General features: G+C 37.6%; 2 protein-coding genes across 5 annotated transcripts in view; one reads left to right on the top strand and one right to left on the bottom strand.

Annotated features, from left to right (window-relative positions):
- KLHL20 (kelch like family member 20) overlaps positions 1-3,593 on the top strand; it is a 65,269-nt gene extending 61,676 nt beyond the window's left edge. For all 3 annotated transcript variants that reach the window (XM_045877434.3, XM_064594308.1, XM_064594309.1), the window contains one exon: positions 2,989-3,593. In XM_045877434.3, coding sequence (XP_045733390.1) covers positions 2,989-3,073 — 85 coding nt within the window. In that variant the 3' untranslated portion in view covers positions 3,074-3,593. The remainder of the gene's footprint in view (positions 1-2,988) is intronic.
- Positions 3,594-7,193: 3,600 nt separating this feature from the next.
- Positions 7,194-25,964, bottom strand: CENPL (centromere protein L). Of its 2 annotated transcripts, none has more exons than XM_064594307.1 (6): positions 25,653-25,964; positions 25,446-25,537; positions 21,401-21,577; positions 18,823-19,074; positions 13,591-14,133; positions 7,194-11,315 (listed from the first exon to the last, which is right to left on the bottom strand). In XM_064594307.1, the coding sequence occupies exons 3-6, from the start codon at positions 21,572-21,574 to the stop codon at positions 11,244-11,246; spliced, it is 1,041 nt and encodes a 346-aa protein (XP_064450377.1). In that variant the 5' UTR covers positions 21,575-21,577; positions 25,446-25,537; positions 25,653-25,964; the 3' UTR covers positions 7,194-11,243. The 2 variants fall into 2 exon arrangements, with proteins under 2 accessions (XP_064450377.1, XP_064450376.1); XM_064594306.1 differs by having other exon boundaries at positions 25,666-25,964.
- Between the last annotated feature and the right edge of the window lie 154 nt (positions 25,965-26,118).

The following is a 26,118-nucleotide window of genomic DNA, read 5'->3' as shown; positions in this document are numbered from 1 at the left end:
TACTCGTAAGAGAGCTCCAAGTTACCCATATTTGATGGCTTCTTGTGACTTCCCTGCTCTAAAGTGGCTGACATCTGACAACATCTTCTCTTTGGTAACTGTTCAGTTTTATAATAGAGATGGCAAACACGGAAAAAAAAAAAAATCTCCTCTCTAGCCCCATCATGTTCAGCTGAGGTAAGTGAGGCACTGAGAAATAAAATGAAGCAAGTTAGTGATAGAATTAGAACTTAGATCTCTTGCTTCTAATCTGTCACAGTTTTTTGGTGTTCCTATGCACAGCTTTATGCCCAGGAAAAAACAAACTTCAGTTACTTTTTTAAAAAATAATAGTTTATTTCATTTAAAAATTTTTTTCCTTAAGCTTTTAAAATCTATTTAAACATATTATTATTCTATTTTAAAGTCTAAGGGCGCCTGGGTGGCTCAGTTGGTTAAGCGTCCTACTCTTGGTCTCAGCTCAGGTCTTGATCTTAGGGTGGTGAGTTCAAGCCCCGCATTGGGCTCCATGCGGGGCATGGAGCCTACTTAAAAAACAAACAAACAAACAAAACTATTAAATTTTAACAATCACTTTTAGGAAGGAATCTACCACTTATTTAAGAGGTTTAACTATGTTAAATTATATTTATAGGTTAATTTTACTTTGTTTTTAAATCTTTGTCTTAACAATCTTAACAAATATTTTCTAAGGACTTAAGTAGTTCTTATAAATTCACATAAATCATGTGACTCGTGCATTTATTTTAAATTTTAAAAAAGTAGGATGCCTGGGTGGGCTCTGTTAGTTAAACGTCTGCCTTCGGCTCAGGTCATGGTCTCAGCGTCCTGGGATCGAGCCCCGCATCGGGCTCCCTGCTCCGCGGGAAGCCTGCTTCTCCCTCTACCACACCCCCTGCTTGTGTTCCCTCTCTCGCTGTGTCTCTCTCTGTCAAATAAATAAATAAAATCTTTAAAAATAAATAAATAGAGGCACCTGGGTGGCTTGGCTCAGGTCATGATCTCGGGGTCCTGGGATTGAGCACCACATCGGGCTCTGCACTCAGCTGGGAGTCTGCTTCTCCCTTGGCCCTTCCTCCCCCGACCATGCTTGCTCTCTTAAATAATTAATAAAATCTTTAAAAAAAATTGTCTTCATGTCTGGGAAAGCCACACTTTTACAGATGTTTAAATGACATTCTTTGGATTCTGCCTTTCTCTCATGGCTCTTTATGACTTGGTCACAATACTAGGGTCAGACTAAAAGTCAGACATTGTACATTTTTGGCTTCCACTACATCACATTTTCACAGCCTTGTTCATTAAGTAAAGATGTACTGAGTATTCTAGACATCAGGGATACAACAGGGAAAACAAAATTCCCTGCTCTCCTGGAGCTGACATTCTAGTAAGAAGACTAACAGTACCATGTCAGGGGGTAGAAGCACTATGGTGAAGAGCCAAGGGGGGTGGAGGTGTCCAGGGAGGAGCTTCTTTTGAAAATGTGGCCTAGGAAGGCCTCACTGCAAAGGTAACATTTTAGCAAAACCTAATAGAGGTAAGGGAGAGATAGATAATGGGAGGTTTTCCTGAAGAGGAGCCTCCCACTTGTGACATATTTTCTTGCATATTCAGCTTTCTATGTTTAGTGGGAATTTGGGGAAATCTCCAGATTTACTTCTGCTACTTAATCACTATAATCCTACATAAGGACCTATTTCTCAGTAACTGTCACTAAATAGAATTAGTAATATGTGACCGAGTAATATTTATGAAATTCTTAAGGATCATCTATTGAGAGGTTATGATCTAAATTTTTGTAGTTACATATCCCAAACTTAAAACCAGTTTTACCTTACAGCTGACAGAGGATCTAATATTCTTTTTTTTTTTTAAGATTTTATTTATTTATTTGAGAGAGAGAGTGAGAGAGAGAAAGAGCACAAGAGGGGGGAGCGGGAGAGGGAGAAGCAGACTCCCCGCTGAGCAGGGAGCCCGACGCGGGACTCGATCCCGGGACTCCAGGATCATGACCTGGGCCGAAGGCAGTTGCTTAACCAACTGAGCCACCCAGGCGCCCCGAGGATCTAATATTCTTTTCCATGTAAATCTTTAACTTTGAAGATGATCTTGTTCACAGGTCAAAAACTAGATGCTTACTTTATTTCCTCATATCCAGGTTTGTTCCATAAAGGAGGAGGCTTGTAAGAATACATATAAGACAAAAAGATAAAAATAAGTTATCGGGGCGCCTGTGTGGCTCAGTTGGTTAAGTGACTGCCTTCGGCTCAGGTCATGATCCTGGAGTCCCGCATTGGGCTCCCTGCTCGGCAGGGAGTCTGCTTCTCCCTCTGACCCTCCTCCCTCTCATGCTCTCTGTCTCTCATTCTCTCTCTCGCAAATAAATAAAAAAAAAAAAAATTTAGGGCGCCTGGGTGGCTCAGTTGGTTAAGCGACTGCCTTCGGCTCAGGTCATGATCCTGGGGTCCCGGGATCGAGTCCCGCATCGGGCTCCCTGCTCGGCAGGGAGTCTGCTTCTCCCTCTGACCCTCCTCCCTCTCATGCTCTCTGTCTCTCACTCTCTCTCTCTCAAATAAAAAAAAAAAAAAAAAAAAAATTTAAAAAAAAATAAGTTATCGATGTTTAGGCAGAGGGAAATGTGAGTAGGAAAATAAGATAGCCATAGTCAAAACTAGACAAAAATGTAGAATATGATTCTGTGTAATTGTTAGAAGTCAGTTTAGGTGTAAAGTTATAAAGTCGTGATACAAAATGTGGATACAACATTCATTCTTAAAACAGTATCCTAGAAATGAGACCTTTTCACCCAATGTCTGAAATAATTCTGCTACTTACCAGTGCTCAATTCCAAGTCCTAATCTTTGGAAGAGAAGTAGGAATCTAAAAATATTAGTTATGATAGAAAACATGTGTTTTATTAACATCTAAGTTGTAGAACAAACAGTGATTTTTCCACTTTGAAATCTGATTTTGTTTCTTTCTTTGCAGGTTATATGGCGGGATGAATTACCGTCGGCTAGGGGGTGGTGTAGGAGTTATTAAAATGACACATTGTGAATCCCATATATGGTGAACATCTAGAGACAGTCGTGTACATGCTCCTCTGTATTCTGGAGAGCTTTGACTTTGGAGCTTTGTATAGCTCAAGAAAACATTAGAACAAATTTTATTCTTTGCCGGTGCCTCAACATATGGAAATACAAATACAATGAAAGTACTTCAACTGCAAGATGCCACCTTTGCACAAAAATTTTCAATTCTGTGCAGAATATTTATTTTTGGTTTTAATTTATCATGGGTTTTTTGTCGTTGGGTTTTTTGTCGTCGTTTCATTTTGCTTTGGATTTAGCCTTCCTCCCACTAAAAAAGGAAAAAAAATAAAGGTAAAATTCTAAGCAGTGAAAGTTTATTTTTAAGATATTAAGTTTGAAAATACTAATAAAGGGAGAAGGGCTATATACATGATCTAGTTATTTCTAGGCACTGCATCCACATGACTCCACTACTTACAAGGACTACCAGTGACAAAGATAGGTATGCAAAGTGTATTATTTAGCCATCATGCTTGCACTAAGCACCAGAAGACTTGAAAATCTAAAAAACAAAAAAAGGAAACACTCATTTTAAATAGTACAGTTCAAAAGGAATATTAAGTAGATAAAACCAGGACTCAGACACTAAAGTTTTCATCAGTGCAAGTTTGCAAATTGTTTCCTTCCATATGAACTTGTTTTCCACCATAGTCTTTTTTCATAATATTTTCATAGAATTTCTGCTAGCTCTAGAGCTCTGCTCAGTGCCTCTATAAAAACTGTATACAGTTCTTATATGCTGTCTTGAGAATCCTCCAATAGAATCATGTGCTACTCTGCAGAAGTTTTTGCTCAAAAATATTACTGACTGAAACAATTTTCCTTCTTGTTTCCTTATTGCTACTAAGGACCAGCAGGGAGAAATGCCCTCTCCCCAGCAGTGAATACTGTTATGCAATTTTCACTTGACGCTCAGGCCTGCTGAAGCTCAGGCTTACCTGTAATCACAGCCTCCAAGGGAATGAATTCTTCAGTTCATGTAATAGTACACACTAATGAGTGTAAAGTTGAGGCATTTTATTAATAAAAGCTTGGTTCTTTTATACAAACTATATATCATCCTCATTCTCTGTTACTACTCTGAAATTGCACTTTCTGGTGAAAAGTTAAAATTTTTAAAGAAAAAATGATACAAATTTCAATGGTCAGAGTTTTGTCATTGTGTTCATAGACCAATTTTTTTCAATGTATTTTGCAGGAAAATCTTTGAATAAGACTTTAACCGCAACCAAAAGGAATAACCTTCTCCTTCTCCCTCCCCCAATACAAAAATGTTTGGCAACTTTTGTGTTTACATTTAAAGATCATTTGCACCTTTACAAGGAAAAAAAAATAAGTATTTGGTAAACAGTTGTTTACATGTATCATTTATGCTTTTTTCTAGCATGTATAACTTTTTTAAATAAAGGTAGTACTTACCGTAAAAAAAAAATTTTGGCTAAATGTTTTTTAGTGCTTGTGTCTTTGCTATTTAGTTTCTATATCATTTATATTTCCTTTATGTAAAGTTGTAAGTACTTTCGACCTGAAGGAATAAAGGGATTGCCAGCTAGAATTATGAACTTTTATTATATATCTTATATAATAGGATTATATTACCTAACCTCTAAACTTATTTTCTGGTGTAGCACTTAGAACCATACAATTCTGAGCTAGAAGGACTCTTAACAATCCCCAGGCCCAAACCCATCTATTTCTATGCTCTAAGACTGAAAACCAAAGATGTCCTTCCTAAGAGTAAATATAGTCAATGATAGGACCAACATTAAAAATCAGTTCCCTGAACTCCCACTCCACTTCTTTCTGTGCCACACTGCCACTCCACCCACACTTGAAACATGGCCTAGAATTCAATATACTAACAGACTCTAAGTAAATCTGGTATGTAACATTAAAAAAATATAAACACTTTATGAGATCCTTAGAGTACTGCATCATTAAGTCAGTCTTCAAGACAAAACTCACTTATTTCCCAAGATTCTACTATTGCATGTATTTTAAGAAAAGGAGAAAAATAAACAGGGTTGCTGGAGTGGTGGGGGGTGGGAGGGATGGGGTGGCTGGGTGATAGACATTGGGGAGGGTATGTGCTATGGTGAGCGCTGCGAATTGTGCAAGACTGTTGAATCTCAGATCTGTACCTCTGAAACAAGTAATATATGTTTAAAAAAAAAAAAAGATAGCAGGAGGGGAAGAATGAAGGGAGGGAAATCAGAGGGGGAGAAGAACCATGAGAGACAATGGACTCTGAAAAACAAACTGAGGGTTCTAGAGGGGAGAGGGTGGGAGGATGGGTTAGCTGGTGATGGGTATTAAAGAGGGCACGTTCTGCATGGAGCACTGGGTGTTATACGCATATAATGAATCATGGAACACTACATCAAAAATTAATGATGTAATGTATGGTGATTAACATGACAATAAAATTTAAAAAAAAAAAAGAAAGAAGAACAGGAAAAAAAATTCTAGGAATTAGACTCTCAGTAAGTAGGAAAGTTCCCAATAGGAGCAATTGACATGGCAGTGATTCAAGAGCAGAGACCCAGGAACTACAATACTGACCAAAGTGTTCATTGGAGCATAAAGGGTTATTTTTTCCCTCCACTGAAAGTGGTCCAGTTTTATTATTGATAAAATATACCTATTATATAAATGTCATTGCTGTAAAAGAGTATTTGCATACTATGAACAGGGTGCCTGGGTGGCTCAGTTGGTTAAGCGACTGCCTTCGGCTCAGGTCATGATCCTGGAGTCCCTGGATCGAGTCCCGCATCGGGCTCCCTGCTCGGCAGGGAGTCTGCTTCTCCCTCTGACCCTCCCCCCTCTCATGCTCTCTATCTCATTCTCTCTCAAATAAATAAATAAAATCTTTAAAAAAAAAAGAATATTTGCATACTGATTTCCACAATTATGAAGTGAGCTCAGAGTTGGGTTGGGTTGGCTGTCCTCTTCATTTTATAAATAAGTAAACTGAAGCTTAGAAAGTTAGAAGGACATGGTAGAAACTGAACCTCATATCCACATAACGATTCCAAATCCATTCATTGTTCTCTATACTACTCTTCAACCTAGGGGACAGCTGTTTACCCTATATCCTCCCCTCCTATGGATCCAAGAAGAGTTCTTGATTTTTCCATCTCCTCAACTTTTTACTTGTTAGGACGCAGTGGCCATCCTCGTATGAGGAACTGGAAACTGGAAGTGAAATGTGTAGTTTTAAGTAAAAAAAATATAAATCATGAATTATCTCAATAGGTACAGAAAAATAATTTGACAAGATGCAACATCCATGCATAATAAAAACCATCAACAAATTAGGAAGAGAATTGCTTTAACCTGACAAAGGGCATATAGGAGAAACCTACAGCTAACAGCACATTTAATAGTGAAATACACACTAAGATCAGGAACAATATAAAACTACATCCTCACCACTTCTATCTGCAATTGTGGTGGAAATTCTAGCCAAGGCAAGTTGGCAAGAAAAAGAAAGAAAAGGCATCCAGGTTGAAATTAAGTAAAACTCTTTATTCACAAGTGACATTAGTCTTGCATACAGAAAATCCTAAGGAATTCACTGAAAAAAATTACTAGAATAAACAAGTTCAGCAAGATCACAGGATATAAGAGCAATATATATACTCACAACAAACAATCCAAAAATGAAATTAAGAAAGCAATTCCAAATGTATAAAAGTGCAAGCATCTTTTTAAGAAGTCTATCCTTCAAAAACAGAAAACACATAAAATTACTCTACTGTCATTATCTAGTATGGATGGATGTGTAGCTCTACTTTGAAACTCCCTAGCTACTTACCTTTCCAAAATAAAGTAATTTTCACTTATTTTGCAAAAAGTGTTTTTCCATTCTCAATAGCATGAAATACTTAGGAATAAATTTAGCAAAAGAAGTGCAATACTTGTATGCTGAAAACTATAAAACACGGTTGAAGGAAATTCTGAAATAAATAGAAAGATACCCCATGCTCGTAGATTAGATATTAGACTTAATATCATTATGATAGCAGTACTCCCCAAATTGATCTATAGATTGAACACAACCACTATCAAAATCCCAGCTAACTTTTTTTCAAAATTGACCAGCTGATCCTAAAATTCTTTGGAAATGCAAAAGACCCAGAATAACCAAAACAATCTTAGAAAAAAGAAGGAAAAGCTGGAAGACTCACACTTCCTGATTTCAAAGTGCACTACAAAGCTACAGTAACCAAGACAGTGTGGTACTCACATCAATGAAATAGAACAGGGTCCAGAAATAAACATCTACGGCCAAATGATTTTTAAGAAAGGTGACAGAGGCAACATGGGAAAATAGCCTTTTTAATAAATGGTACTAGAACAAATGAATGACATGAATGAATGAATATGCAAAATGATGAGTTTGGATGCTTACCTCACTCCATACAGAAAATCTCAAGATGGATTACAGACCTCAATTTAAAGCTAAAATTATAAGATCCTTAAAAAAACAAAGGAGTAACCCTTTGAGACCTCAGATTAAGCAGTAAGATTTCTTAGACACAACACCAAAGGCGTAAGAAATAAAATAACTGATAAGCTAGACTTCATCAAAATTAAAAACTTTTACATTTTGAAAATAAATGAGTTCACCCTGGTATTTCCAATTCAAATTTAACATTACAGAGTTTCTACTTAGCTTACTTTATTTTATAATTGCATATCTTGATTCATAACATTCTTACATGTTTTATACTCAGTTTTTATATGTTGTACTCAGTTATCTTGAGTACAACTTAAATTCCTTTGCTGCTCTTTTCCTAAGATATAGCTGACAACATACAGTCAAAATACGAGGATTTAAAGATACTAAAAATAACTCTGTGTGATTATGGCATGAACTTAATATAGTTAGGTTTATTTTCAATTTTTAAGGATTGCTTTTTCTTTTTGATCCAATTTTGTTATGTAATTATATAAAACACTTACATGGTTCCAAACTATAAACAAGGAACATTCAAATAAGTTTTAACTTTCATTCCTGTCCCCTTTACCCAGTTCCTTCCTTCCCCCTAATTAGTAACCACTTTCATTAGTTTTTGGTTTATCCTTCCATTGTTTTTTGGAAACATAAAGGAAATACACACACAAACTCGTATTTCACCCATTCCTTCCGTAAAAGATAGCATACTATATATACACTGTCTACATGATGCTCTTTCAACAACGCATCTTAGAGATCAAGATCACTCCATGGCAGTATTAGATATCTTCTTCAAACCTTTTTATAGTCACATAGTAGTAATTCACTGTGCAGCTACACCATAAACAATCCCCCTTTGATATGCATTTGGACTTTTTTCAGTCTTGCTATTACAAATACTATTGCTATACTAACACTATAGATAACCTTGTACACGCTTCATTTATATTTTGCCAGTGAATTTTGGGGATAGAATGCTAGAAGTGGGATTGCTGGTCAAAGGATAAATCCCACATAATTTTGCTAGATATTGCTAATTTCTCCATAGAGACTGTACCATTTCCAATAATCTTTTAACTGTTTTTCCTTTCACTCTTGTCCACCTATAACTCATTCTCCCTCATATCTTATAAAACATAGATTCGGTAATATTACTCTCCTGCTTAAAACGTCAGCGGCTTCTCATTGCATTTAGAATAAAATCCAATCTCTTCACAGTATCTACAAAAACTTAGATGATGTAGATCCTGCCTCTTTCTATCAGGATTAGGTTTGGCTATGAGCAAGAGACCCAAAATAGCAACAGCTTGTAGAAGATAAAAGTTTACTTTTCTGGGGCACCTGGGTGGCTCAGTCGGTTAAGCACTGACCCTTGATTTCGGCTCAGGTCATAATCTCAGGGTTGTGAGATCGAGCCCCGTGTCGGGCTCCACGCTGGAGGTGGAGACTGCTTAAGACTCTCTCTCTCCCCCTCTCTGCCCCCCCAACCCTCCCTCTCTTAAAAAAAAAAAAGTTCTCTGACATGTAAGTCTAGAGGAAGACCACCCAAGGGTGGCAGTGGGGTTTAGCTTTAAGAAGTCCTCGAGGCAGGGCGCCTGGGTGGCTCAGTTGGTTAAGCGACTGCCTTCAGCTCAGGTCATGATCCTGGAGTCCCGGGATCGAGTCCTGCATCGGGCTCCCTGCTCAGCAGGGAGTCTGCTTCTCCCTCTGACCCTCCCCCCTCTCATGTGCTCTCTCTCTCTCTCTCATTCTATCTCAAATAAATAAAATCTTTAAAAAAAAAAAAAAAAAAGAAGTCCTCGAGGCACAAACTCCTTTCAGACCATGCTCTACCAGCCCTATGACCTGACCTGCATCCCCGTGACCACAAAGAATGGCTAGAATTCCAGTCATTATATGTGTTCCAAAGAGAAAAGATGGAAGAAGAATAAGAAAAAGGCAAAGGGTACATGCCCACTGTTTTTTAAGGAAGATTCCTGGAAGCTCTACATGATCCTTCCATTTATAGGCCGTGAGTCAGAACTTAGTCATATGACTATACCTAGGTATAGTTTACACCTGAGAAAGGCCAGAAAAGGTCATCTTTATTCTGGACAGCCACATGCCCAGTCAAAAATTGGGAGACATAACCAATGGAATAAGTCTCTGCTGCACAATCTCTTCACTTTGATCTACTACTACTCCACCCTTATTCACTATGCTCCAGCCACACAAACTTCCTTTATTCCTCAAATAAGCCAAGTTCTTAGCTATCTCAAGGCCTGTGCTCTTGCCATTTTACTTGCCTAGCAAACCCCTCCACACACCTTCACATAGCTGGTTCCCTCTCACCACTCAGGACTCAGCTCAAATGTCACTTCCTCAGAGAGACCTTCTTTGACAACTGTATAAAAAGTCACCCCTTTCCATAATGTACTGCCTTATTTTCTTTATAACATTTATCTCAACTGAAATTATCTTTTACCTTCCTCCACTAGAATATAATTTCCACATGACAGGGATCTTTTTTGTCTTCATTGCTATACCCCTGTTGCCCAATACAATTCCAAGTATACTGTAGGAGCTTAATGTTAGTTAAATGAATGGCTGTCTGACTCCAAAGCCCATGCTTTTTCCACTATCTCTGCTATTCATGGTATATGTGAAATAATACCCCATTCCAGAAATCAATCTTTGTTTTTAGAATGACAGCCTATTAAAATTATTTCCTTTCAAACAAATTTTTAAAAACATCATTTATAAAGTAAAACAAAATCTTCTGGGGCTCAATAAATTAAAAGAAGAGATTCAGAGATTTAGATACAGCATCTTGGGCAAGTCTCCTAAGTTGCTTGATCTCATAGTTTGCATCTATAAAATGGAAGAGTTGGTTAAAATGCATTCACTTAATCTGCAGATATTTACTAAGCACTGTGCTAAAGCAAAATTAGGGACATGAAAGTTAAATAATTTCTGCCCTCAAAAGCAGCTCACAGTTGCCTTTGATTCCATATAATTGTTGGCTTGTAACATTTGTGCTAGAGAAAAAGCCTATGATTTCTCATTTCTGAGACATTAATTAAAGATCTGTCACCAAGACACTAATAAAAACACTGCTTCATTTTAAAAGTGAGTATTTAATTCAACATTGCAATAAGAATTGAACAGTATTAAAAACAGAAGCATATTAGTGGCTTAAAAAGTGTATATTAATCTCTAGTTTCCTTTGGAGGAGATTTTAATTGTCAATTCTTTACAGTGAAATGATACTAGGAAAATGTCTTTAGAAGACAGAAATTCCCTCTGGACCCAACTCTAAAATGCTTAAAAGGAACTGAAGGTTTTAAAGATCCAAATCAGAAATAATATTAGAGATACCTCATTTGAATCCTAAAAATTTAATGTAATAAACATTACATATTTTTTAGAAAGATGGTCCAAGAAAATAACAACTCAGCATTTTCTAGAATCTGGCATCCCAGATCATCATGACTATTATCGAGCACCTGGCTGTGATTCATTTACTACCACCTTCTTTGTTCTTCTAGATCCTTCTTGAATTCCATCTGGGCAATTCCAAAGGCACTGAGAGGAAAACAGATGCAGAGACAGATGCGTATTTCTCCTGCAGGCCCTCTCAGCATAGCAATTAGGCAAATAATCAGTGAGAAAGAAGTATATAATCCATCATGTATCATCCCCACAAGACTTCAATCAATTTGAAAAATTGCCAGTTCTGTCAAATATGCCAAGACTCCAATAAGGTATTTACGACACAGAATCTGAAAAACAAAAAAACCCAGACATTTAAAATTAGAATTCTGATAACAAAGCAGTTTAATATTTGATAAATATTCCAGGCTTATTTTAAATTCCGTATCTGCAAGCTAAGATGAATCCAAACCACTGCTGCTCTAAGTCAAATTTTATTCTATTTAATGAAGACTACTAACTTTAATAAATATACAACTATTAGTCAATGGTGCATAGAAATAACTAAAGTTCTTATTTATCTTGATTTCCATGGGTGGGCTATCTGCATAAGGAGTAAGGAGAGGAACAGGTATCCCTGAACCCTTGGATTTATATGCAAATTGAGTATCTACATTTTCTAGAAAGATGTTCCATAGCTTCCTTCTTCTCAAAGGGATATATGATTCCAAAAGTATCTTGTAGAAACTAAGCAGATGGCAGAAACCTGGTTAATACACTAATTTCAAACTTCTGAGAGGCAGTACACTGTTGCAATTAAAAGCATAAGCTTTTGAGTCAGATGACTGTTTTCAAATTCCAACTCCACTTATTAGCTGTGTGATCTCAGGGAACCTACTTATCCTCTGTGCTAGTTTCGTCTTTACAAGCTAGGTCAACAGATTGTTGTGAAAAACTAAATAAGACAGTATACATAAAATGCTTAATAATGCCTGGCACGGCTAGTGCTTAATAAATGTTCACTATCAAAAAAAATTTAAAAATGTTAGCTATCATCATGGCATTATGTGAAGGTAGGAGCCAGTTACTGTCTTATATCATTAAGCGAGGCTCTTAGTGGGGTGCCTGGGTACCTCAGTAGGGTAGGCATCTGACTTGATTTTGGCTCAAGTCATTATCTCAGGGTCATGGGATCAAGCCCGGTGTTGAGCCCTGTATCAGGCTCCACTCAGCATGGAATCTGTTTATCCCTCTCCCTCTGCTCTCCCCTCCCACTTGCTTGTTCTATCTCTAAAATAAATAAATAAAATCTTAAAAAGAAAAAGAGGCTCTTACATGTATAATAGACCAGATAAAATCAATTTGTTAAAGAACCACCTTTATATTCATAAGAACACATTATACATAACAGTTTTTAAATGTAGTTTACTAATGGAATGTGGGCATATGAAAATAAAAATCTTAAAATATACAAGGACTTCATGAACACTGAATTCTGAGGTGCTAAAATGGAATTTTTTTCCTTTATAATATCAAAGTAACAAGGTATAGTATAATCTTTCAAATGTTTTACTGCAAACCAAAGAAATAAATTTAACATCATGACCCAGTACAAGCAAATGTATACCCTTACCACATGTGATACACTCATTTATATATTTTCTATTATATTTCTCTCTTGTTTTTTTAAAGCTGGTCTCTTCCCATCAAAATTATTTTCCAACTTACTATTGCATTATGACCTTCAGTTTGAAAAACATTAATACGGTACTTATAGAGTATGAGCTTTTTGGAACCTAAGAGATAAACATTCAAATACTGACTCCTCCTCTGACTAAGCTATCTTGCAGGTATCACTTTCACCTATCTTATTTTAAAAATAAAATGTGGATAAAAACACCTATTTTAAAAATAGGTGTTATTTCTAAAAATAAACTCAATAAATTAAAAATAAAATTTTATTATTTTAAAAATAAATGTTTCCTTAAAACTAAAATGTGGATAAAAACACCTACTACAGGGTTGCTCTAAAGATTAAAATTAAGGTGTATTAAACTCCTAGCACAGTGACAAGACCAATATTCACTTTTTACTGTGGCTATATTTTAATACATTTTAAATATATTAATATATTTTATTATATTTAGGTGCCTACTCTCAGTTTATTTCTGATACTTCCTCTAGCAAGTACTTCATAGAGAGTAAAACAATGCCAATTATTTCTTTCCCAGTAGGGAGAGAAAAGCCTAAAATATAAAAATGACACCTTAGTTATGTATTTCTGGCTATAATTTTCTGATCTAACACACAAAATCCTCTGTTGCTCCAATAATTATTTCAAAGTTTGACAAAACAATTTTTAAAGTTTCAAAGTTACTACAGAATAATTCCTATTATTACCAAAGTCTATAGCACACAGCATACAGTATCCTCCCATTATAAAGCTGTATCTAGAGGCTGAAGACTTTTTAGTAAATCATTTATAAAGCATAAAATAAAATATCTCTACTGTCTTGAATTAGCATTCAAATGTGTTTCTTCAATGTAGAAAATACAATTACCATACATTTTGAAAGCTATGTAACAATAAGGAAAAATTACTTAACTAGATTTGTTCAGACTAACCTTTATTTTTCCATCAGTATGTGCTGAAGCTACAGATGTGGAAACACGGACCAATCTTGTGGCTGATAAGTGAATTTTGAAATGCCTATGGAAATGTGAATAAAGGCAGTCCATAAATAAGTCAACTTCCTCCTGAGTAACTTCTCCAGGTGTTTTGTGGACACTGTCCCACAAAGCTTTGGCATCTTCTGGATGTATGGCATAAGAAATGTCCAGACTTTGAGGGCTACAGGGTACAGACCAAAGAAATTCGGTAGCAGCCATATACTGTTCCATTTTGCATGCAGTCCACATAGCAGCCATCCAGGAAAGATTAAATGCATTGATTGCTAAGGGACTGAAATAACAATCAAAAGTTTTCTGAAACCAGGTTCCTACTATGGCTGTATTTGTCTCTGCTCCATTTGCAAGGAATAAGGGTACACAGGTGAAATCTTCTGAAACAGTCTCTAGAAGACTGTCTCCAAATATACAGCAGAACCAACCAGTCCACAACACTTTATGTTCTCTGTTCTCAGATGGCAATTGAGATTTTGACAGAATCTACAAAGAAAAAAAAGGTTAAGTTCAAAAGTACATTTACTCCTAAATTACATCTTCTCAAAATCAGTACATTTAAAAATAAGAAGATATGTTGTACTACTTGCCAAAAAACACAAAGGGAATAATCTCCCTAATCACTATTAGGATATATCAAGTTAATTGACCTACCTCTTAATGCTCTTATTAGGATATGGTATATGGCAAGATCTTGGTGCAGCCAAAATGCAAAATAAGGAATGCCGATATGGTGTAATCAAGTACACTATCCTAAGGGAAAAAAATCTCAAAATCTCAACTTCAGAAGGGAGTGTAAAAAGTCACCAAATCCAAAGTGCTTGAATTCTTCCTAAGGCAGCTCTATCAACTTAAAAACGTTCTCTCATATGTTAGGCCCACAGTTTCCACCCGCAGGTCCTGTTTTCTTCCTTATGTGCATGTAGAACAAATCAAATCTAATTTCTCTTCTACAGGAAAAGCCCTTCAAATATTTGATGACCCCTATCATATGTAATGTCAAGTTCAACATCTCCGTTTCTTCAACCATTCCTCCTATGCCATACACATTATCCTGGTCACTCTGAAATTATTCTGCAGGAGTGTCATTCTTAAGTGAATATAATTACTTCAAAAAGATCTGATTAAAGGACTGTAACCGGGGTGCCTGGGTGGCTCAGTCGTTAAGCATCTGCCTTCGGCTCAGGTCATGGTCCTATGGTCCTGGGATCGAGCCCCACATCGGGCTCCCTGCTCAGCGGGAAGCCTGCTTCTCCCTCTTCCACTCCCCCTGCTTGTGTTCCTGCTCTCGCTATCTCTCTCTGTCAAATAAATAAATAAAATCTTTAAAAATAAGTAAATAAAAAATAAAGGACTGTGACCATCTTTAACCTGGATTATACAACTATTAATATAATCTTAGATTGCAGTAGTTTTCTAATTTTTAGTTGACAGCTTTACATAAATTACCCTATTCGTTTTTGCTATTAATAGGTAAATCTCGGGCGCCTGGGCGGCTCAGTTGGTTAAGCGACTGCCTTCGGCTCAGGTCATGATCCTGGAGTCCCAGGATCGAGTCCCACATCGGGCTCCCTGCTCGGCAGGGGGTCTGCTTCTCCCTCTGCCCTCTTCCCTCTCGTGCTCTCTGTCTCTCATTCTCTCTCAAATAAAAATAAATAAAATCTTTAAAAAAAAAAAATAGGTAAATCTCTGGGCACCTGGGTGGCTCAGTTAGTTAAGCAGCCAACTCTTGATTTGGGCTCAGGTCATGATCTCAGGGCCTGAGAATGAGCCCCACGTCAGGCTCCATGCTTAGCGGGGAGTCTGCTTGAGATTCTCTCCCTCTCCCCCTCCCCCTGCTTGTGTGCTCTCTAAAGTAAATAAACAAATCTTAAAAAAAAAAAAAAAGGTAAACCTCCCCTAATATACAGAGGCAGTATATTTATTCCTATTAAAATTTTAATCTCGGGGCGCCTGGGTGGCTCAGTCGTTAAGCATCTGCCTTCGGCTCAGGTCATGATCCCAGGGTCCTGGGATCGAGCCCCGCATCGGGCTCCCTGCTCCACGGGAAGCCTGCTTCTCCCTCTCCCACTCCCCCTGCTTATGTTCCCTCTCTCGCTGTCTCTCTCTGTCAAATAAATAAATAAAATCTTTAAAAAAATAAAATAAAATTTTAATCTCTTTCAATTTGACCCATTGCGCCAATCCATTCAGATTTTTCAGAATCTTGATTATGTTTTCCAGCAGACTAACGTCTCAAACTTCAAATCTATAAAGTACATGACAAACATACCTTCCAGATATTCATAGTTTTAAAGTTTGACCAGGATAAAGTGAAGATCACAGCCCAGTATCATATCTCTTTAGAGATAATCATTTTAACAGTTACTTTTTGCATATTTCTCCTCCTTGTTCAAGAGATTGTAAGAGACTCAAAAGCCTTTAAGCCCAGATAGGTCTATCACACTTTCATAACCTAAAAGTTCTGTAACTCTGTGAAGAAATGAGATTTAACTTGGACACTGTTAGGACACTCTACTAAGAGTTCAAGAAGTCATTTCTATTCCTCACAAGAACGTTTGCCTGTTAACATGCAAATCACATCCCTTCTCTGGGCATCAACTGCTTCATTTGACAAAGACTGCTGTCTACCCAGTACCTATTTTTCCTTCCACAATAAAACTGGGCTTTTAATGAGATGGCAAAGTACCCACTAAAACAGAAAAATTTCCTAATCTGCCTTCCGACTGGGATGTAAAGAGAAGTTGTTGGGTCTTAGCAGTCTCATTAAAGATTCATTTGGTTCACCTTCCTACTTCCTGCCTGAAACTGGCAGAGAATATTTAGAGCTTCAGGAGCCACCTTAGACTTAAGATGCAACCTTAAGGATAGAAGCCATGCACCAAGGATGAGAGAGAAGATGGAAGAAGAAGATGGAGAAGATGGAAGGAGCCTAGATTATTAATTCATAAAGCATATACCACCTTAAACACCTTACCTCCAAACACTTTTTGGTAAGACAAATAAGCCTCTATCTATTAAACCTCAAGACAGACATTTAATTCATGGTTATTTGGTCTTTCTGTTTTATGCAGCTAAACCTAATCCTAGGAATCTTGAAGATCCTTGCCAATATCATGATCTATACCAGGGGTTAGCAAATTCTTCCTGTAAAAGTCAGACAGTAAATATTTTAGGCTTTGCAAGCCACATGGTCTCTGTAGCAAATACTCAAACGTGCTGTTGTAGCACAAAAGCAGCCATAGACAATATGTAAACAAATGAAAGGAGCACTGCTCCAGTAAAACCTGATTTCCAAAAACAGCAACAAAAACAAGCAGCAGGTCAGATTTGGCCCGCAGGCCATAGTTGGCGTATTTCAGAATTTGATTTAAAATGACTAAGATGAATTCACTCAGAAGAAACAGAAGTAGCAGGCATGAATAATAAATCCAGTTTCTTAATCCAAAAATAGTCATATTACTTTTAAATACTACACATAGGAAGGAATGTTACATTTCTAAGAGTAACCTGGCATGATATATCACAATATATGATGATAGATTGTGTGTGTGTATATATTATGTGTTTGGGGTTTTTTTGCTAAAATTCCACTTCTAGGAATTTAGTCCATAGAATTAGACAGATACACTTACAAAAATGTAATATTCTTGGGTTTTGTTTTTTTAAAGATTTTATTTATTCATTTGAGACACAGAGATAGAGAGAGAGAGAAAGAGACAGAGCATGAGCAGTGAGAGAGGCAGAGGGAGAGGGAGAAGCAGGTTCCCCGCTGAGCCAGGAGCCCAATGTGGGGCTCAATCCCAGGACCCTGGGATCATGACCCAAGCCGAAGGCAGACACTTAACCATCTGAGCCACCCAGGCGCCCCCCAAAATGTAATATTCTTAAGGACATGAGTAATTATCTACAACACTATTATTAATTTTTAAAAAAAAGGCCATATGCAAAAGTATGGGCAATAAAATCCCAATTTTAGTAGATCCAGATAGCCAGACAGATGTATCTATGTTCATGAGAGATATTGATCTATAGTTTTAATAACCTTTGTCTAGTTTTAGTATTGGGTAATGCTAGCCTCACAGAATGTGTAAGGAAGTATTCCCTCTGGTTCTATACTCTGAAGAGACTGCAGAAAACTGAAATAATTTCTTCCTTAAATGTTTGACAGAATTCACCAGTGAACCCATCTGGGCCTGATGCTTTCTATTTTGGAAAGTACTGACTCAATTTCTTTAATAAATAGAGGTTTACTCAGATTGTCTATTGCCAAATAGATGTAGACCAAAATGTTAAATTGTGGTTTTCAATTTTCTTTGTATTTTTAAGTATTTTCTAAGTTTTCTAAAGTAAACATGACTATAATGTAACTGGAAAAAAAAACTTTTTAAGTTAGCCATATCTAATTACTATAATTTGGTCAAACAAGACATAAAATAGGTTATAAATCACAAGGTTAAAATTTTTTTTAAATGGTAAGAAAATACCACAATTTTTTTTCTTTTTTTCTTTTTTTTAAATTTTATTATGTTAGTCACCATAAAATACATCATTAGTTTTTGATGTAGTGATCCACGATCCATTGTTTTCATATAACACCCAGTGCTCCATGCAGTACATGCCCTCCTTAATACCCATCACCGGGCTAACCAATCCTCCCTCCCCCCTCCCCTCTAAAACCCTGTTTGTTTCTCAGAGTCCATAGTCTCTCATGGTTCATCTCTCCCTCCAATTCCACCCCTCTCATTTTTCCCTTCCTTCTCCTAGTGTCCTCCATGCTATTCCTTATGTTCCACAAATAAGTGAAACCATACGATAATTGACTTTCTCTGCTTGACTTATTTCACTTAGCATAATCTCCTCCAGTCCCATCCATGTTGATGTAAAAGTTGGATATTCATCCTTTCTGATGGCTGAGTAATATTCCACTGTATATATGGACCACATCTTCTTTATCCATTCGTCTGTTGAAGAGCATCTTGGCTCTTTCCACAGTTTGGCTATTACAGACGTTGCTGCTATGAACATTGGGGTGCATATGGCCCTTCTTTTCACTACATCTGTGTCTTTGGGGTAAATACCCAGAAGTGCAATTGCTGAAAATACCACAATTTTTAAACCAAGACAGTGCCAATTCTTTTCCCCTGGGAAGCAAGGATTGCTTATATAACATACCTGAACGAGAAACGCTTCAGAGTCTCTTTGTGTTCCTTTCATTCCTAGGAGAGTGGAGAAAGTCACTTTGATGTTGAAGTCTTCTCCCACTTCCACAGCAAGCCCTTTTTGCTTTTCAGCAGCAATAAATGCACTCAGAAGTCTAGAATACTCTTTGAGATTAGTATAGGAGAATTTATATAGGGGAGTTAGACTATATAAAGTCCATTGTTTATGCAGAAGGAATGCAACTTTTTGAGGATCATTATCTTCCTACAGGAAAAAAAAGTCAAGACAAGTTTAAATTCTCATTTACTAATATTTCCTAATTCTTAATCATAATATTTCAAATACTTAACACAAATCTATTACTGGGTACCTGATCTTTACACTCCAGCCAAAATAGAGTTTGCAGGACTCTGAAGATCCCTGAACAAGTCTTTTCATTTGCTGTACCTTCACTCTGGAATACTCTTCCCATATGTGTTCACATGGCATGTTCCTTTCCTTCACTCAGGTCTGTCCAAATGTCACTCAAGAGGCTACCCTATCTAATTTTGTCTCACTCCAATTTTGTCACTTTATATCTCTTTAACATTCCTTTTTTTCCCAAAGCATTTATTACTATATGACATTATACGTTTGTCTGATTTTTATTGTCTGTCTTCCTTACTAGAGTGTAAGTATGACAAGAACAGGGATTTTGTCTATTAGGTGCTATATCTCTAGCATCTAGAACGGCTGTTCAATAAATATTTATTGGATGAACATTTATGTTTGACTTTTAGAAATTTAAAATTATAGATTTAGAAAACAGTAACTACTCCTGGAGCATTTAATTTGATTAGTTTTAATTATGTAATTTTCTTAAACGTTTGGTGGTAAGTCCACTCTATAACACAATGTCAAATTCAGTAGATTAAATAAAAAGATACTTGGGAGCATTTCTGCCATGTTCTATTAGAACCACAGGTACCATCAAAAACAAAAACACTTCCTTCATATTGGCCCTATGACATTACTGAGGGTCTTCACATACATCCCCATACAGGTTCCTACTTTCATCCTGAACTGAATTTTTCTATAAAATCCATAGTTTTTGACATGGTCTTACAGCTCCAACTATCTTTTGGAACTTTCATTACAGTTGTCTACTTGATAAAACTATTTCTTCTGACTAGAGTGTTCATGAAAACTTTTATAAAACTTATATAAAGTTATAAACTTTTTTCTTATTATGATCAAAAGGTATGGGAAAATTATTTGTTTCACAGAGATAAGGAAATGAATTGGACATTCCAATTTTTATATACAATTTCTGTTTTATGGTTAGGAACGATCACTTTCATTACCAGCACTAGTAATTTAAGAAACTTTTCAGAAAGAAGCAAAAATTTTCCCATATCTCAAGAGATATGAGGCACACAACATGGACAAGAAAACAAGACTATAGGGAGGATGTGGGTGACTGATCAGCCAGAATCCTTGCTATGTTTCTCAAGACCACACATCAAACCCACACTGACGAGGGTTTTATTTCATGGTCCAATGAAATCACAAATTACTAATGTTACCTTCAGAGTTGTTTATGAATAATCAAAACAGAGAATGTTGCCAGCAGACAAACTGGAGACAATATAAACATCAAAATAATTAATGATTTAGAAAAATTTGAAAAAAATTCATTAAGAAAGATAGATAAATAAATAAATAGAGGAGAAATGAGAACGGTTTATAATAGAATGCCAAAGGCTGGTTGGTAAATATGGAGCAAATGGGAGTTGGAAAATCATTATATCGTGACCATCATGATAAATATAGAATCAGACAAATATAATCAATGGATGTTAAGTGTAAGGGGAAATTTTGATGAGGAACAGAATATTTACATTATCCTAAAGTGTTTCCCAGACTGTTTATTAGATGCAGAGAGGAATAAAACAGTGACCACTGGGTAACACCTTGACAGGATGATCAAAACTGACATCACCTCCGTGCTACCAGATGTTATTCCCCAAAAAGGAATGTGTTCCAGCCAATACATAACTTCAATCTAACCATGAGGAAACATCAGACAGATACAAAACAAAGAATATTCTATTTAAAAAGGAAAGGGGAGGGGCGCCTGGATGGCTCAGTCTTTGAGTGTCTGCCTTTGGCTTGGGTCATGATCCCAGGGTCCTGGGATCGAGCCCTGCATCGGGCTCCCTGCTCGGCGTGAAGCCTGCTTCTCCCTTTCCCGCTCCCCCCTGCTTCTGTTCCCTCTCTCACTGTCTCTCTCCCTATCAAATAATAAATAAATAAAAATCTTTTAAAAAAATAAAATAAAAAAGGAAAAGGGAGGAAATTACATTCTTCAAAACATCAATGTCATAAAAAACAAAGAAATACTGTGGAAATGCTCCAGATTAAAGGAAGTTAAAAGACATAACAGAGGTGGTACTGATAGTGTGAATAATAGTTTGTTTTTGCTATTTCTCATTTATTATCTGGGAGATTAAGAAGACACTAAAAACATTAAAAAGTAACAAAAGTCAAAATGTTTTGCTCACAGATTTTCTCAATTATTGAGTAACACGAAGGAACACAAAAGGCATACCTGTAATTGTGAACACTGAGGAATTTTCCTTCGAGGTGGAGTTGGGATAAATGAAGTCAGCTTCCTGACTGATTCTAATCGTTTCTGCAAAGGGGTGGCACCTATAAAGTAATCTTTAAGCCTTGAGGATGCACTGTGCCTAGGAGTCGATTCTGATGTATCATAAGAATCCATGGTCTACATAAAAAGAAATAAAACCAGAATTCTGAACACTAAAAACTTAATTCATGCTCATAGTTTCACTGATCCTTCTTCTCCCTGCTATAAAGGAATTCTTTCTTTCCCTTCCTCTCCTTGCTCCTCCCCTCACCCCCAGATTTGAGTTTTTAACCAAGTCCTATATTTCTCATTGGCTATAGGCTATTTTTTCTTACCAATACCTCAAACTCAGAATGTTCAAAACTAAATTTAATTCCTTCCCATCCTCCTCCAAAAGTTAGCTGGTCCATTTTCAAATTCCAGTCAATTTTCTATGTTAAATTCATTTAAAGTGGGAGAAAAGTATTCTCCCACTTTCATTCTTGAACATGTAGTCATTAAGCACATTCTTTTGAGTTTTTCCTTCAACAGTCTCTGTCATCCATTCCCAAAGCTACTTCTAGGTTCTTATTACAGTATCTAAGGGTAATCCATTCTTCAGCAGTGACACTTTATTTGTCGCCTGTGCAAAAAAACTTTACAGTGATGAGAAAAATTCTACTTTTCTGCTATTTAAGATCTTTCATAATTCAGCTTGCTCTTATCCTACTTCTCCTAGGCATAAGCATATTCTTGTCTTCATGTTTTTGCCTATCAATCATGTTCCTTATCCACCTCCTTTAGGACCATGTTTGAATTTGATCTCTTTTCAAGTAGAAGGGTTTTGTTAATCTTTTTTCCCCAGAATATCTATGTTATACACTTCTGTCTGTATCAATAGCTCATTCCTGGAAGCAATGTGTATGCGGGCATGGCTGTGTGTGCACAGAATGAGATCTCAGGGGTAAATATTTTTTAAAAGCCCAAAAATCCTCTCGATGAGTCTAACAAAATCTCACAATATGTTTCATAAAATGTTTGGAGATTAATAATATACCAGCCCGCATAGCTCTCCTTGATCATCTAGTTTGTACCACTCATTTTAGCCCATATTCATATAGTTCCTTGTACAATTTTTTTTGGTATGCATTTTTTCTCTTCCCAACAAGACTAAAATACTTTGAAATCATGCTTTATATTTCTCTTGTATAATTATCCTAATATAATGCTGAGTGTTTTTTAATTGTTAGCAAGGATTGCAGGGGTTTTTTATTTGTTAGTTTTTGTAGTTTCAAGTTTTTCTTTAAATTCCAGTTAGTTAACATACAGTGTAATATTAGTTTCAGGAGTAGAATTTAGAGATACATCACTTATATACAACTCCCAGTTGCTCATCACAACAAGTACCCTCCTTAATACCCATCACCCATTTAACCCATCCCCCCCTCCGCCCACCTCCCTTAACAAGTATCAGTTTATATCAACAGAAGGGGGGCGCCTGAATGGCTCAGTCGTTGAGCATCTGCCTTCGGCTCAGGTCATGATCCCAGGGTCCTGGGACCAAGCCCCACATCAGGCTCCCTGCTCTGCGGGAAGCCTGCTTCTCCCTCTCCCACTCCCCCTGCTTGTGTTCCCTCTCTCGCTGTGTCTCTCTCTGTCAAATAAATAAATAAAATCTTAAAAAAAAAAAAAAAAAAAAAACAAGAATTTCATAGAACTCTGAAATTATAACTTTCATTGAAAGGAATTATGATTTAAAAGTTATAATAATTACTCCCACGTATTGGCACAGTTACCCTTTGGTAACAGTTTTTCACAAATGAAAACTTGTAGGGGCGGCTGGGTGGCTCAGTCGGTTAAGAGTCTGCCTTTGGCTCAGGTCATGATCGCAGAGTGCCCGGATACAGCCCCACATAGGATAGAGCCCCACATCAGGCTCCCTGCTTCTCCCCCTCCCCCTCCCTCCCGCTTGTGTTTGCGTGCGTGCGTGCATGCTGTCTCTCTCAAATAGAACCTTCTAAAAAAATGAAAACTTGTATTTATTACTGTATTTAAATTTTATTATGTCAAAGTAGGACACCCTCTGTATCTTGCACAAAACTTCACAGGTTAAATATGCATTTCTCAATGCTCAGATAATGCCCAGGCAAGATCATACACCACACAATTTAAATAACAGCTAATTTAAAGCATTCTACTTTTAAATGCATACTGAATTATCTCTTTAAAAGAGAGTTTTAGGGCACCTAGTTATCTCAGTCAGTTAAGAGTGTGACTCTGGATTTCGGCTCAGGTCATGATCTCAGGGTCGTGAGATTGAGCCCTGTGCACTGGGCATGGAGCCTGCTTGAGATTCTCTCTCTCCCTCTGCCCCTACATCCACCCTTCAGTGGCACGGTCTTTAAAAAAAAAAAAAAAAAGGGCGCCTGGGGGGCTCAGATGGTTAAGCATCTGCCTTCGGCTCAGGTCATGATCCCAGAGTCCTGGGATCAAGTCCCGCACTGGGCTCCCTCCTTGGCGGGGAGCCTGCTTCTTCCTCTCCTGCTCTCCCTGCTCGTGCTTTCTCTGTCAAATAAATAAATAAAAAATCTTAAAAAAAAAAAAAAAGCAAAAAACAGCGGGGAGGGATTTTAATCAGTCCCATCCACACAGAATGTTTCTTTCAAATTTTTATTTGGATTAATTGCTAACATTTATTGAGTACTCATCAGGTGCCAGGTACTTGTCCAAGCCCCTAACAAATATTGCCTCAACCCCCATGAGGTGGTTTATTATATTCCCAGTTGACAGACGAAAAGACAAAGAAGTTCAGTAATCTGCCAAAGTCATACAGGTAAAGAAGGCAAGAACCAGGATTTGAACCCAGACAGTATAATGCCAGAGTGGGTGCTCTTATCTCTTTTTTCACATTGCCTTTCAATAGAGATCAATTTCAAGGCAAAAGAAGCCCTGCTGAATTTGACTCCTTAAAAGAGAAATGCTATGAATTCCAAAAAATGATTTAAAAATCTGTGTAGATGAGAAAAGGACTATTAGCACGGAGACAGTTGGTTTTGAGAAAACCTTTCCCCTCAGTATTTAATATTATGGTAATGTGAAATATCCCAAACCACGCATGAAAGATTAGAAAATGACTCACATCTATTTTATTCTCTCACTCCGCACTCAATAAAGGGCAATTTTGCCCTGCCCAATAAGTAAGAGGTTAAAGATATATCTTGACTCATTATTTTAGTGTCCCATTCTTAACCCCTTTCCCCAGTCCATAAGGAGTGATCCATAGACGCCACTTCTATCTTGTCATTACCTTGCTGGAGATCCCCTAACAATTCCCACCCATCTTTCAGATGAAGTCAGAACTTCTCTGAGTTTCATGGCACTACATGATCTGATCTTATTATTTGATATTATCCAGGTTCATTTTCTACTTCAGGAGTTCTCGGCCAAGATCTATGGACAAATGGCCTTTCCAAAATCCAACAACCCTCTAAGGTTGTATGCAAAATGTTGTATGCATGTGTATTTGGTGGTGGAGGGGGAGGAAGAAAGGCCCAGTAGACAATTTTTGAAAAGATTATGAACCACTGCCCTAGACTGATCATCACCCTACTACTCCCCTTCGTGCCTGTCATGTTTGCCTCTGCTCCCTGACTTCTTTATTCAGCCTTCAGCCAACTAAGGATGCTTCTCTCCTCCCATTGGCCTGACCAAATGCAACCCATCCTGGAGGTTTCACGTCCTCAGAAGCCGGCCGGTATCCACAGAGTATCACCAGCTCTTCTTGCACTTGCAGTTCATAACACACAGTTACAACTTAGTTGTTTTTCTTGTGGTAAATCCATGAAGGAACGGACCCTGACTTTTTACACCGCTACCAATACCTAAATCCCACTGCCAATGCTTGGCCCAGTGCCAAGCACGTAGCGTGCAGCCATCTAAACACAAAAGTGTTGTAGAGATAACGAGTACACAGCAGGGCAAAACATAAAGCTGACGGCCAGTCCTGGACAAAGATAAAGCTTCTTACCAATAAAATACCGTGATGACGCTGTCACCCATTCCGGCTTCAAGAGTCATTCTTCAATTCTGGTTCCAAAAGTAGGTAGAGACTAAAATCCCCTGAAGTTTAAAAAAAAAAAAAAAAAAAAAGCCGCCAAAACGGCAGGTAAGAGAGAGTTTGGAGGAATCCTTGGCCCCTCCAAATTCCCTCTCGCTCCGCAATAACTGGGTTCACCAGGGACACAAACTCGCTTCCTCAGATGTCCCGAGACTTCACCCCAGGAGGGGCATTTCCGCTGACCCAGCCACCAGCTCTGCGACCCTCGCTTCTGCGGAGTCGGCCTCTGCCGGAGGAGAGGAAGGGCAAGGGACAATGGGTCCCAACTCTCCCCTCTCCACCTGAGCCCTTCAGAGGCCCAGCGAGCTCAGAAGTCCCGCCTTTGAGGAGCTGCAACCCAGCGCTCAGCCGCCGCCTCAGTTTAAAATAGTTTCCCGTCTCGCTTTGCGGCGGGACGCCGGAAGCCTCCCTGGTGCCGATCACACGTTAATGAAGCAACTACGGTCGCCATTTTAACTGAGGTCAAACTACCTAACCATAATCGTCAACTTGGCTAACCGCGCGGTGATAGTCTTCAGCGCTTTTCTACCTGCGCGAAGCGTTCCTTCAAATTTCCGCCCACAATAAGCATGGCGGCAGCACC

This window comes from Mirounga angustirostris, unplaced genomic scaffold, assembly GCF_029215605.1.
Source record: "Mirounga angustirostris isolate CCGP_5_RB_7025 unplaced genomic scaffold, mMirAng1.0.hap1 SCAF_6, whole genome shotgun sequence".
NCBI lineage: Eukaryota > Metazoa > Chordata > Mammalia > Carnivora > Phocidae > Mirounga > Mirounga angustirostris.
This window is presented reverse-complemented; position numbering and strand designations above follow the sequence as displayed.

Coding starts and splice junctions, on each gene's coding strand:
- CENPL (XM_064594307.1), bottom strand. CDS start 21,574: ATGGATTCTTATGATACATCAGAATCGACTCCTAGGCACAGTGCATCC. Junction 19,075..21,400: donor CTCAGTGTTCACAATTACAG/GTATGCCTTTTG, acceptor TTTTTCCTGTAG/GAAGATAATGATCCTCAAAA. Junction 11,316..13,590: donor ATACTGATGGAAAAATAAAG/GTTAGTCTGAAC, acceptor TTTGTTTTTCAG/ATTCTGTGTCGTAAATACCT.